Source organism: Physella acuta, unplaced genomic scaffold (assembly GCF_028476545.2).
Source record: "Physella acuta isolate Inbredline_101_S28 unplaced genomic scaffold, ASM2847654v3 ptg001160l, whole genome shotgun sequence".
Taxonomy (NCBI): Eukaryota; Metazoa; Mollusca; class Gastropoda; family Physidae; genus Physella; species Physella acuta.
The window spans coordinates 25,819-39,930 of record NW_026732677.1 but is presented as its reverse complement, the minus strand read 5'-3'; the positions used below and the strand labels follow the sequence as shown (position 1 = coordinate 39,930).

At 39.5% G+C, this 14,112-nt stretch overlaps 1 protein-coding gene across 3 annotated transcripts in view; it reads left to right on the top strand.

The window, feature by feature from the left end:
- The window catches only part of LOC131956565 (myophilin-like), a 43,852-nt gene that overhangs the window by 18,672 nt on the left and 11,068 nt on the right, over positions 1 to 14,112 (top strand). The window contains exons 2-4 of one of the 3 annotated variants that reach the window (XM_059321082.1): positions 8,418 to 8,558; positions 10,266 to 10,381; positions 11,023 to 11,113. In XM_059321082.1, the coding sequence (XP_059177065.1) occupies positions 8,529 to 8,558; positions 10,266 to 10,381; positions 11,023 to 11,113 (237 nt within the window). In that variant the 5' untranslated portion in view covers positions 8,418 to 8,528. Of the gene's footprint in view, positions 1 to 8,417; positions 8,559 to 9,651; positions 9,775 to 10,265; positions 10,382 to 11,022; positions 11,114 to 14,112 lie in introns of those variants that run through there. The other 2 variants (XM_059321085.1, XM_059321084.1) reach the window with 2 other exon arrangements.

Below are 14,112 nucleotides of genomic sequence, written 5' to 3'. Positions count from 1 at the left end.
TGATGATTGCTAAATGATAAGTGGTGAGAATACCATGCCTACATGTCGTGGGAATATCATGGGTATATCATGTCGAGAATATTATCGATACTTAATGGACACACATTATTACTACAACATCATGGGTATATCATGCCAAGAACATTATCGATAGATAATCAATCATCAATCATTGCTAGAACATTAATGGGTATACCATGGTGAAAACATCATCGACACATCATGCTGATAATATCATGGGCACGTTTCATTGTGAAAACATCATGGGTATATCATGTCGAGAACATTATCGATACATCATAGACACCAATCATTGCTAGAACATCAATAGGTGTATCATGGTGAAAACATCGACACATCATGCTGATAATATCATAGGCAGATATCATTGTGAGATCATCATGGGTATATCATGTCGAGAACATTAGCGACACATCAAGGACACCCATCATTGTTAAACCATCATACACATCATGGTGGTAACATCATTGACACGAACATCTGATCACATCACGGCCACACCATGGAACAAACATTACGGGCATATCATGTAGAGAAAATCATAGGCTGATGTTGAACACATCATCTACAGATAACGATCCAATTGTATTCATAGTGTTTATGACAAACTTAAGCAGACCGTAGTTCCACGATAGTAAGTCCAAAACCCCACAATTCTGCTGAATCAGCGTACCTTCCTCTCTTAATTAAACACTAAGTTCTGGAATAGCTTGACGTATATATTTCCTGTGGTATTTGTGGCTACGGGTATTTGCTGTAGGAAAAAAACCTGTCCAAAGTACGCCATCTTCAGCAAGAAAAACTCTTTTACAAGAGATATACGCGACACAATATGTGGCTCTGTTGAGTTTGAAAGGTCAGCCTCGTTTCGGCACGTATGTTGCGCAGGACGCAGGAGTCTAAAAATAGTTTCAAAGGAAACCGGCTTTGATTATTCTATTATCCATAACATTTATTTTGAGGGTTTGGGTCTGTGCCGGTTGGCGTTGAACCCGCGTCCAGGTGTGGGACAGGTGAGGATGGCTGGTGTTGTTGGGCGGGGTCTGTTGTGTCGAGTGGAAGGTGTGGGGTGAAGGTGCGAGGTGTGAGGTATAGTTATAAGGTGACGGGGATATACGTGTGAGGGGTATATGTGTGAGGTGTGGGGGTATAGGTGTAAGGTGTGGGGTGTGGGGTGAAGGTGCAAGGTGTGAGGTATAGTTATAAGGTGTGGGTGATATAGGTGTAGGGGGTATAGGTGTAAGGTGTGGGGGTATAGGTGTAAGGTGCGGGGTGAAGGTGCAAGGTGTGAGGTGTGAGGTATAGTTATAAGGTGTGGGTGATATAGGTGTAGGGGGTATAGGTGTAAGGTGTGGGGGTATAGGTGTAAGGTGCGGGGTGAAGGTGCAAGGTGTGAGGTGTGAGGTATAGTTATAAGGTGTGGGTGATATAGGTGTAGGGGGTATAGGTGTGTGGGGGCATAAGTGTAAGGTGGGGGTATAGGTGTAAGGTAGGGGAGGTATAGTTCTAAGGTGTGGGAATATAGGTGTAAGGTGGGGTATAGATGTAAGGTGGGGGTATAGGTGTAAGGTGGGGGTATAGCTATAAGGTGTGGGGGGTATAGGTGTAAGGTGGGGTGTATAGGTGTAAGGTAGGGGGATATAGGTATAAGCTGGGGGTATCGGAGTAAGGTGGGGGTATAGGTGTAAGGTGGGGAGATATAGGAGTGGGGGTATAGGAGTAAGATGTGGGGGTATAGGTGAAAGGTAGGGGTCCAGGTGTAAGGTGGGGATATAGGTGTAAGGTGGGGGTATAGGCGAAAGTTGCGAGATAGGGAATATGAGTAGATGATGTGGACTTAGAGGTAGAATGGGTGTGTGTGGATGAGGTAATCTGTAGAGATGATGAATAAAATGTGTACAAGCTGTAGGTGCAAGTGTACAGGTAGGAGCATGAGATAGAGAATGTGTGAGTGAAATGTGTGGAGGTATACAACAGATAAAGGGTGTAGTTTGCTCAATCAGTTTTTTAATGTCAAGCTGGCGTTCAGACAAGTGTGTGTGTGTTGTGGGAGGTATGTGTGTGTGTTGAGGGGGAGATGTGTGTGTGAGGGTGAGTTAAATGTCTTGTGGGATGGGTAGACGGAAGAGAATCAATGGCTTCAATTAGAGGATGGCTTCCCTTGTCGCGAGAGAATAGTTTCCCCTTGTAGGTCCATCAATAGACTGCAATGATTATCTAGATAATACTTGCCCTTTTAGTATAGACAACATATCGCCAATGTTATTCACACAATAGTTACCTTATATTTCTTAAAAAATTGGTTTCTCCTTGTTATTTAAAGATAAATTCTTCGCTCGTTTGTTTGAATTGTTTCCATGTAACACGAATTGCATCCCTTTGTTAGCGACCAGTCTGTCGCTGCTTTGAGAAAGTCTCTATTACTTTTTTAAATTATAAAACTATCTCATTCAATTAATGATATATTCTGCTATACATCTTGAAAAAGATCCCTCATCCTAAATTTAAGTAACAACATTTACAAAAACACGCCCATGATTAATGGAGAAATCAGTTTTTAATATGGATGTATGATTATTGATTAATGCAGGATATATTTTCATAGTAAATATCTCAGAGCTATTGGGCAAGTTGATGATCAGTCACCTTACTTGGGTCTCCAGTTGCTATTTACACCCATATTGTATCGCTAGGTAATTTACACCCAACGTATATTGGTATGTAATTTACACTAATATTACTTGGTTATTTACATTCTAAATTTGAAATCAGATTTGAAAAAAAAAGAAACAGTTGAAATTTTAAATTGACCATTAAAAAGTATCGAATATTCTTCAGAATAGAAATTTAAAATAAAATGGAATAAAAGGGAAAAAACGCAGTCTTAGTCTAATTTTCTTCTAATTGAATAAAAAACATCTTTGTTTAAAAGAATTTTTCAAACGCTTGTCTCAGTAACGAAACTATGGTGGTTTTATTTGTACTCTCCTGATTGTTACATTTTTCGTCAGTACAACATGCGTATGTGTTCAATAATATCAAAAATGTGTCGCTATAATATAGGTCTATATACTAGTTAACTGGACTGCTAACCCGTAAGTCTCGAGTTCGGATCCCGATTTCCAGACTGTAGGACGTCCCTGAGTCCACCCAGCTCTGTTGGATACCCAACTCACGTTAGGGGAGCATTGGCGGCTGCGCATAATGCTGACCACACTATCCCTCATATTCCGAAGTAATTGAAACAGATTAACTCTACCTCATCTGCCCCATATATCTTGGGAACTGGAGCCAAAAAAAAGGAAGATAGAAAATATACTTTGCAAACCACTGTAGCAAAAACTCCGTTATAAAATATAGAAATGATCCTATACATTTTTTGTTTACAAAACCTCCCAATTAAAAAAAAAATAACTCAACTTTAAAAACATATCGCAGCACGTGCTATCATTAAAGCTTACAAACCTTATTAAAACCGTGAGCCACTAGACAAGATGTTTTTTTCTGGAAACTTCCCCACGAACGTATAGATCCAGTGTTTCTTCCAGACTTTTTTCTCCGGGGGGGGGCACTTGAAATCTTCGGGGGGGCGGTAAACTTTCTTCGGGGGGGGCGGACACTGTTAAAAGTATATATTTTCTATATAAATTATATAAATTTCATTTCGTTCGGGGGGGCGGTAAAAAATTTTCGGGGGGGCGAAGCCCCCCCCCCCCCCGAAGAGATGCCTGGAAGAAACTCTGTATAGATCTATATCTAACTCTCTTAACTAGCGGCACACTACTCGTGACGACACAACAGACAGGCTAGTGGTTCTTTCATCAGAAACCAATCATTGGGTCGGCCAAACAAAAAGATAATGGCGTCCATGGACTTGGTTTTGCTTTTTTTTTAATATTTGGGAACCCTATTCCTTGATAAACTAAACAGGAATGTATTGGTAGGGTAAAATAAATGTGTAAGTAAAGTTCCCGTTTCGAACTTTTCGGTTTAAAGAAAGTGAAGTACAATTCATCTGTTTCTATTAGCTCGACATATGAAGGGATAGGGTTGTCAGTACTATGCCCACCCGTCTTTATTTTCCCTAACTTGAGTTCGGTATCCTTTCAGCACTGGGTGGCAGTGCCGCCAGACCCCGCAATGCGGGGGCCCCATTTAGGGGCCAGAGCCGACCATAATAAATTTTTTATAGTTAAAAAAAAGTTCTAGCATTTTTGACTTGACGGCAAAAGCTTTTGTAAATCACAAACAAATCTACTACAGCTGTGATGTTATACAGTAGCTAACATATGCTGTTGCGTAAACAAATATATATGCCTGGGGGTCGTCCATAAATGACGTCACACTCGTAGGGGGGAGGGGGGGGTCCGTAATTTTGTGACGGTGTGTGATGAGGGGGAGGGGGGGGGGGTCAGATGGTGCGACGTCACATTTTTGAATTATAAAAAAGCAATGTTAGAAAACGAATTTTAGACTTTATTTTGCGTTTTAGAAAACTGTTTTAATAAATTGTAATAGAAATCGATTAAAATACTCTAATTTGACAGAGTTCAGACAAGATTTTGGGGAAAAAAAAGATATATGTGAGGGGGCCCAGAATCTTTTTTTATATGGTGGCCCTTTTTTCTAGTTCCGCTACTGCTGGGTGGTCTCAGAAACGTTTAACTGACTTGAATTCGAACTCGAGACTCTTTGGTTTAGTAGTCTAGCGCCCTACCGCTAGACCTTGCCGCCCTGTAAAGGAATAGGGTTGCATTTGACTTTATAAAGAACATGTTTTGTTGATTTAGTCAAAATAGGGGAGAAGCTATAGCTTTTGTAGCTCTCTAAAATTCTTTTTCGTGTACACGATCTCATCTTCTCCTGATCATCTCCTCGATATATAAATCAATAGTGTGGTCAGCACTATGTCCAGCTGCCTTAGTTTTCCTTGACTAACATTAAGTACCCCCCCCCCCCCCGAACTTAATTAATATAGAAAATATATGCTTTCAACAGAGTCCGAACCCGCACCCCCCCCCCAAATTTTAAGTCCAACCCCCCCACCTCCGAAAAATTTCAAGTGCCCCCCCCCCCCCCCCCCCGAGAAAAAGTCTGGAAGAAACACTGGTTAAGTACAAATCAGGTGAAGTTATTTGAGTCCTCCTGGCTCGAGTCAGTAATACGAACTCGAGACTTACAGCATATAGTCGTGTGTCCTACCATTCGACCACGCAGCCTCCTTATAAGTTAATTACATGGTTAAATATTCACGTTAAAAATGGGGCTGTACAGTAGCTCGCTAAACTATATCAACTGGTCATTCAACATATTATAAAATGTATTTTTAAAACAGTTCTTTACTTTCTTTAAGCAAGATGTAGTTTACAAAATGTGGTGGTAGATGTTAAGTAGCCTAGTTCTCAACGTTTTCTATGATAGTCTAACCTACCTGCTTAACATGCGTCTCAATTCCAATCTGCACATACAATTACAAATTTCTAGAAAATATTTTTAGAGTAAGACCTTTACAATCTGGAAAATCCGAAAATATAATATTTAACTATAACATTTTTTTTATAAACAAAGCATTCATTGTGAACTACAAGCTCTGTGATTCAAGCTAGTCACGGGATAGAATCGCATTACAACTATACAGACGTCTCTTTGTGTAGCCCTGATATTGTTTGTTTTATATCAAGTGGTTCTTTGTTTCACAATATGCTCCACCCAGGTATTGGAGGCCTGTAAATAAACATACAAGGTCCTTAAACCTACCCACTGTATTGGGGGGGGGGGGGCTAAATAAATATACAAGATCCTTAAACTTGATACGGTATTGGATGACTAAAAATCCATACAAGGTCCTTAAAGCTACCCATTGTATTGGAGGCCTGTAAATATACAATGTCCTTAAACCCACCCACTGTATTGGGGGGGGGGGGGCTAAATAAATATACGAGATCCTTAAACTTGCTAGGTATTGGAGGACTAAATAAACATAAAGGGTCCTTAAACCTACCCAATGTATTGGATGACTAAATAAACATACAAGGTCCTTAAACCTACCCAACGTATTGGAGGACTAAATAAACATACAAGGTCCTTAAACCTACCCACTGTATTGGGGGGCTAAATAAACATACAAGATCCTTAAACTTGCTACGGTATTGGAGGACTAAATAAACATACAAGGTCCTTAAACCTACCTAATGTATTGGAGGCCTGTAAATATACAATTAGCAACGCCTATGAAGAAAATACAAAATACCTGTAAATTTGGGTATAGCTTAAAGTATAACCATCGCTAACACTGCTGAGGATAGGAAGGCGTGGCCAATAGGTTGCGCGTACGACTACTAAGCGAAGGTCTCGAGATCCCGGGCTTATTCCGTTGGCCTTTCTTGAATCCACCCATATCTGATGAGTAAATTGGGGAAAGTTTTGGCGGCTGGGTATAGCGTTAACCCGGGTCTACGACAAATTCCCGAAAGACACTTGCCCGAATGCCGTTTGCCCGAAGGCCGATTTCCCGAATGGACACTTGCCCGAATAGGACTGTTACGTTCTGCGTTCGTTTCAAATCAACAACAACGCTTCGTGTCTAACTTCACCACTTTTATTCGTCTCAATGCACTCAAGCGTACCAGAACAGCCTTCGTCCTAACCGCTACTAACCCGCTGACCGACTCCACACAATCGTTCACTCGCCCTTTTATACCCGCATTCGACCTTAGGATTACAATACATAAACATACAAGGGTAACTACACAGTAAGGTGAACTCCACTCACACACGCACTCTCCCCTGTTCTAGACTATTCTAACCTATTCTAATCTAACCTACAACTGACCCGTAACAAGGACAAATGCCCGAATGGACAAATGCCCGAATGCCACTTGCCCGAAGGCCGTTTGCCCGAAAAATGTTATCAATAAAATATTACCAAATAGTCATTCGTGATCAATTTAAATTTGAAATTTTGATAAACAATACATATATTAAAAAAATAAAGGGAAAAATTTAATATGATATACTAACACGAAGGTATTATTAATTAATTTGTATTTAAATAGAGATCAAACATAAAAGACTAACATTAGTTTTTAATTCGCCGCCTAGGCCCCGCCTCATTCTATTGTTGAATGATCACCACCCAAGTTAAGCATAACAAGATAAACCAAACAAACGCGCCTCAGTTCAATGTTGCGAGACGCCGCGCCGCCTACACCGTGTCATAAACGCTATAAACCACCGCAACACATCGGCTACACAAGGTGGTCAAAACTTACACATCAAAAGAATGTTAAGATACCGCCGCCAACATCACCTCACATTTATTGAAGAATAAAGAATTTTTTTACGGCAATTTCTCATATTAAAAAAATATAATAAAAGCTAAATTTTAAAAATATAAGCAAATTTGATTTTATACTTAAAACTGTGTTGATTATCAAAATTTCAAACTTGAATTGATTATGAATGTGTCCATTCGGGAATTCGGCCTTCGGGCAAACGGCATTCGGGCAAGTGTCTTTCGGGAAAACGTCCGGCTCCCCGTTAACCCATGTACCACCAGTTTCGAAATGGTAACTTTATTTTTTGTTTTTAAATTTACAATGCTGAAGCCGAATAAAATCAACTTTAATGTAGTTCAATGATTATTAAATAATTCGTTTAAACAAAAATAAGTAAGAATTTAAATTAAAAAAACGCATTCATATAAATTAAGTTCCACTGAATGTAATGTCCCTACCCCAATTTCTGAAAAGCCCTTGAAGGAGACAGGGGCTTGATTTTGGACGATCTTGTAGGGATTCTATAGAATGGGTCATCTTGACCCTAAACCTTAATGTACATGATTGTCGGCGGGGTCGTTGCATTTCGTTACGTCGTGTGATGCGTTTCATGACAGATTTCAGGTCAAAGGATCTAAGACAAAATATCTGAGACTAAATTTCTCATGGAGAAATAATCTCAGGACAAAATATCTCAAGGACAAATTATCTTATGATAAATTATCTCTCGGACACAAGATGTATGTCTTTTTTAATAAACCTGCTTATTATTACTTCATAGTGTGGTATGTCTGATTTAAGACTAAATAGCTGGACCAGAAAAAAGAAGAACAGAATACAAGTCACTGTTTCTTCTTTAAGAACATATTTTAGCTTGCATTTATTTCAAACAAAAATCAAAACCAATAATGTTTTAAAACATGACGCATTTGTGTTTTGAAATGATAATTCTTCTTTAAAAGACACACACACATATACACACGCACACACACACATTTAATGCTTATCTTTGCTAGCCAAGATAGATTTTAAAAGAAACACACAATCGTGTAGGTTAATTTCATATTAAAAACACACGTCTAGCAACATATTATAAAAACGAGACATGTTTTGTTTCAGTACTGCCAAAAGAAATAAGTTTAGCCCCTTGTCTATACACTGAACTATTCGCTTCACAAGTTGAATCAGCTGTAGATTTGAAACGTCTGCTAGCATAAACCGGAAGTAATAATGTTCGCTGCTCTCAACGCCAAGAAAACGGTGGGATATACTTGATGTTGTCCGTCTAATGATTTTCTTAGCAAATTTTGGTTCTAGTTTTTGGCAAGTTTTGTTGCATTTTTAGCAAAAACTGGTTCAATTTTTAGCAAGATTTGGTTCAAATTTAGCCAAATTTTTTGTATTGTAGTCGCTTTGAAGACGTTTATTTGCAGCTTTATACCATACGCTTTTAGTATATTAAAATCATTTTGTAATTCACGTTTTTCATATCATGCAGTTGAATGATTGTTCTGTTTATCAAACCGTTACAGTTATCAGAAAGTGCGCCGAGATTTATTTGAGTGTAGTGCTTCAAACATACACGTAAGCTAGTCACAGATGATTCACGATTTTGCATGATTTGTGTGTTAGATTAAAACATTTAAAATAAAAACGACGAACCCTAATCCCTTTGTTTTAATATATTTAAACCTAGTTTCACTCCACAAAGAGTAAGTCAAAACGAATGTGTCCGTCACAATAATAAGGCTTTTCATGCCCAACCAATAATTATGTTGTAAACTGTTTTCTGTTTTAGCATTATCCTGAAGTAGGAGCCTACATTTAAAACAAGACTTTCTCTATACTTCGTATATACGAGAAAGTAAAAACATACAAGACTATAGAAATTCGCTGGTATAGACACACACACACACACACATATATATATATATATATATATATATATATATATATATATATATATATATATATATATATATATATATATATATATGTATGTTACATATAAATATAAAAATTATTATATATATACATTAATATACATATTTATATACTTATATATACATATAAGGTTGTAACTATAACATTTAACGTGAAACAATTAATGTAAGAGGTCCACGCGACAACGCCAGAGATCTAAATACATGCAGACACACATTTACCTTGCAGAACTATGTAAATTATAAGTGGATACCTAATTTAGTGCTACACCGGCAACTTGTGTGTTATCTATTTTTAAAGCTGCCTTGACCCTTGGCTAGTCAACCCTAACACACTACCTTGTTGTGTGTTGCGTCGCTCAGTGATGTGCTGAGTTCGACTCATGCCGTGTGTTGTGTTGATAACACGCAGATAATTGTTATCAGAAGTTACGTTGTAATGGGACCACAACACACCGATGTTCACAGTTTAAAACGGGAATTGTTATTTAACGAAAGGCAGTAGAGGGATTTTTTTTGTTTTAAGCATGAAGGTTGTACACTAAAAACTCGTCGTTGTGTGTGTGTGTGTTTTATTTACTGTGTTTTGAGTAAGATTAATTGACACGGTCTACGGTCGATATAAGATTTCTAAGATGGTCCAAAGTTGACCTGATATGGTCAACTTTTGACCTATGGTCCACGGTCAACCTGATATCGACCACGGTCGACCTGATATTGACCACGGTTGACCTGATATTGACCACGGTCGACCTGATAAGGTCCAAGGTTGACCTGATATGGTCCACCATCGACTTAATATGGTCCACTGTTGACCTAATGTGGTCGACCTTTGACCTAATATGATCCTCAGTTGACGTAAATGTTCCATGGTTGACCTAACACAGACCACCATTGACCTAATGTGGTCGACGTTTGACCTAATACGATCTACAGTTGACTTAATATGTTCCATGTTTGAGCTGCCGTGGTCCATGTTTCCCCTGACACGGTTCACTTACCACGCCCTACTTGTACACCACAGAGAGACGCCGAGCTTGAGAGCCAGGCACTGGACTGGATCGAGGCCAACCTGGGCGAACCCATCGACAGGAAAAAACCATACGATGACCTGCTTAAAGACGGCATCATCCTATGCAAGTAAGTTCACCACATATATGTATGTGCTATAACTGTGTTCGATCACACCATAATAATGGAAACTTCTTCAATAGGGGTGTTAGATTACTGGTAGTTAATTAACTAAGTACACATATGACGTGTTAATATCAAAGCTTACTCTATCCCTAATCCAAGTCCTACTATAACTCAGAAACTAATATCTAACCATAACACATACACCAGAGATTACGAAACTATACATTCTAATAACCTAACTCACCTATTTCTGGAAGAATCTATTGTCGGGCATCGGTAATACCAATACGCCATGATGATATAGTTTTTAATAAATGTTTAATTAGGAATCAGCATATTTTTTATCTTAACTGGGGGGATGTTCAATAAACATACCCTTATATATTTAATGTCGATATTATTTTCTGTTATGTTTTTGGATTAAAGTTAAACTTGTATTAAGTTTAATTGCTTGGTTTACCTTAAGATTTTCTATTCACTGTTGTGTTTAATATTTTCGCTTAATGTTTTGTTATGCTTAGGAATAGTTTGGTGAAAATGTTCATAATCTACTTTTACATCACCATTATGATTTTTTAAAAATTACATTAGATTCTATTAAATCAGAATGTTTAACATGGTTATATTCGATTCCGTTACAACAGGATGATGAACAAACTTATGCCAGGATGCATCAAGAAAATCGATACCAAAGGAGGCGGATTCGCCCTCATGCAGAATATCGAACGATTCCAGGTAATTGTATAGGCCTACATCCTGTCTTTCTGCAAGGCATTGTTAATTATTTGGCTTCGTTTCCAAACTTTAAGATTTTTCCTCGTTTCGCTGTTTCCAGTTCTACAGCAATTGATTGACAAAAATTGCTGTTGGACGCACTTATTAGAATCATCAGCTTTTTGTCTATCTTGTCATTTCATTTGAGCAAAACATATATATATATATATATATATATATATATATATATATATATATATATATATATATATATATATATATATATATATGTAACGAGACTATTTGCCTGTAGTGCCAAATGTTAACGAGTTCTGCTCGACAACGCCAAATGTTACCGAGTCTAACCACTCATTCTACACAACATCGACCACAGTATAGATACTCGAAGATGCAGGTTCGCTATTGATCCTTTTATTACATGAATCAAAGAAATGCTTCACAATAATATAATGAATCAAAAGGAATGCTTCACAATAATAGTCTGAATCAACTGACCCCAACAGTCCTCACTAGTCTTCACATAACTGAATGCACATGTCTATCGTCCTTCTTAACACAATACGGCTAACCCGTTCAATAACCAACTTGATACTGCCTCACTGACTGACTGATCGAGAGAGAGAGCCGCCCCCGAGCTCAGCCGTCGCCTTCCTATATATCCCCTTCGTATTCGTAATCGTATTCGGTTCTATCATAATCGTAATCGTAATCGATTCTAATCGTTGCATCAGAATGTTAATTACGCCGCTTCTGTCGTACAGTCCGATTTAATAAGCCATCTGCATCCTGTCACATCAAAGTTGACAGACCGTATTGCGTTCTTATCGTATCGCTTCCCAAGATACTACGCCTTGGCTTTCTGATCGTTATCAGCCAACACCTGTGTTATTGCATCAGTCGTGTCAAAGTTGACAGCGCTGTACTGCGTTATGTCTCTGGTAACTTCCCCTAGTTACATCCACCCCTGCCTTTTTTTGTGTGTTATCAACCACAAACAACGCTTTGCAGGTGCAGTCCTTCAAAGTCAATCGCACCACCGTAAAAAAAAATGTATTGTTCCACTCACTGTCAATGTCGTCACATTCGTATAAGATTGACAGTTATCCCTATTTCACATATCAAATGTGTCTACATCATCTTCCTCAGACACAAAACAGTTCTAGAATTCACATCCACCTTTTTTCGTTTGGTGCCTTCACCAGTTCACTTTTATGACTTTTTGAACAGTCTGTTCTCATACCAGCGCGACCATGAAAGAATTGATGGTTGCTGACAAAAAATTTCGTATTCTTTCTGTTTCTCAAACTTCTCCGCGGACCACCTATCTGATGGTCTACTGTCTCTCTGCTTCTGGGAGGAACGGGATCCTCTTCGTTGCCGTTATCCTCCACTTGTGTATCGCTGTTGTTCTGTTGATGGTGACATGGTTCCGGGATGGGTATGTGAATTTCCGTTATAGTTTCCGGTTCCCTAATTGTCTTGGGTTTCCTTGTGTGTAACTGCTCTTCTTGACTATGACAATATTTCTTTAATTGAGCAATATTCGCCCACCGATCCGGTTTGGCGTGATCGATGGGTCTTATCTTAAAGGGGCCACCTGCTACTTTAGGCATCTCCACGACTTGCCATATCTCCTGTCCCCAGAGGTCGTGGATTTTGTTTCTGCCTAACGGGTGGCTACGCAGTAATACCCTGTCGTTCAGTTTGAGTGGCGGGTCCTTTGTCTGTACCGGCGGTTCCCTTCGCCGTGCTTCATGTTCTAGTCTTTCCTGTACTACCCTGTACATTTCTCTAATTCGTCTCATATGTTCATTCACATATTCCAGTGCAGTGTATGAGCCAGTCATACTCTCCTTTTTTCCTAGGAACAAGTCAAGAGGGAGTCGAGCCTCCCGTCCGAACAGCAACATGTGTGGCGAAAAGCCGGTTGTGGCATGGGGGGTGCAGTTGTATAGATATACCAACTCTGGGAGAAAATCAGGCCAACGTTTTTTCTGTTCAGGTTCTAGAGTACGCAGCAAATCATGCATGCTGCGGTTGAACCGCTCGCACTGTCCGTTTCCTTTCGGATTAAATGTGGTTGTTCTAGATTTGTTGATCCCGTAGTGGCTGCACAGTTGGTTAATTACTTCTGACTCAAAGGCCCTTCCTTGGTCAGAGTGTAATTGTCTTGGTATGCCATATTTGATGAACCAATGTTCTATTAAGACCTTTGCCACTGTTTTGGCAGTCTGATCTCGTGTGGGCACCGCCACAGTCCATTTGGTGAATACATCAGTCATTACCAACACATGTTCCGTCCCATCCGATGATTGCTCCAACGACGTAAAGTCCATAGCCACAATCTCTAGTGGTTTTGTCGCTAGTAGGTGTCCTGATGGCTGTCTCATTTTGACAACTGGCATTTTCGCATGCTGACACCTCACACAAGCCTCACAATGGCGTTTGACCTCCATTTCCATATTGGGCCAGTAACACCTCCGTCGTAATATTTTGTGCGTCCTGTCCTGACCCTGGTGTCCTGCCCTGTCATGTGCCAACTTTAGCACTTCTTCTCGTAATTGTCCAGGCACCACCACCTGGTGTATTGTCCCATCAATTTGGTCATGAATTCTCCGCATGAGAACACCATCCTTTATACTGAGACGGTCCCACTGACTCAGTATTTTCTTTGTTTCTCGACCAAATTGTTCTCTTTCCCTTCTTCCTGGGAATTTTTGTTCCTGGACGTGTTTCAACAGCGGCTGTAAGCCACTATCCGTTCTCTGGGCATCTCTTATCTCTTTGTGATTAAGGCAATTAAAATCACTAATGTCCATATGTCCGGGCTCTGTGGATATGTGCTCCACCCCAGTCTGCCCGTTTTGCATCACTTGCACCCCGTGAGGGATATCTGTTGACGCTCTGACCTCACATATTCCTGTCAGCGTTTCTTCCTCATCGCCCGGTCTCTCGTAAGGATTCCTTGATAAAGCGTCCGCATTGCCATTGGACCGCCC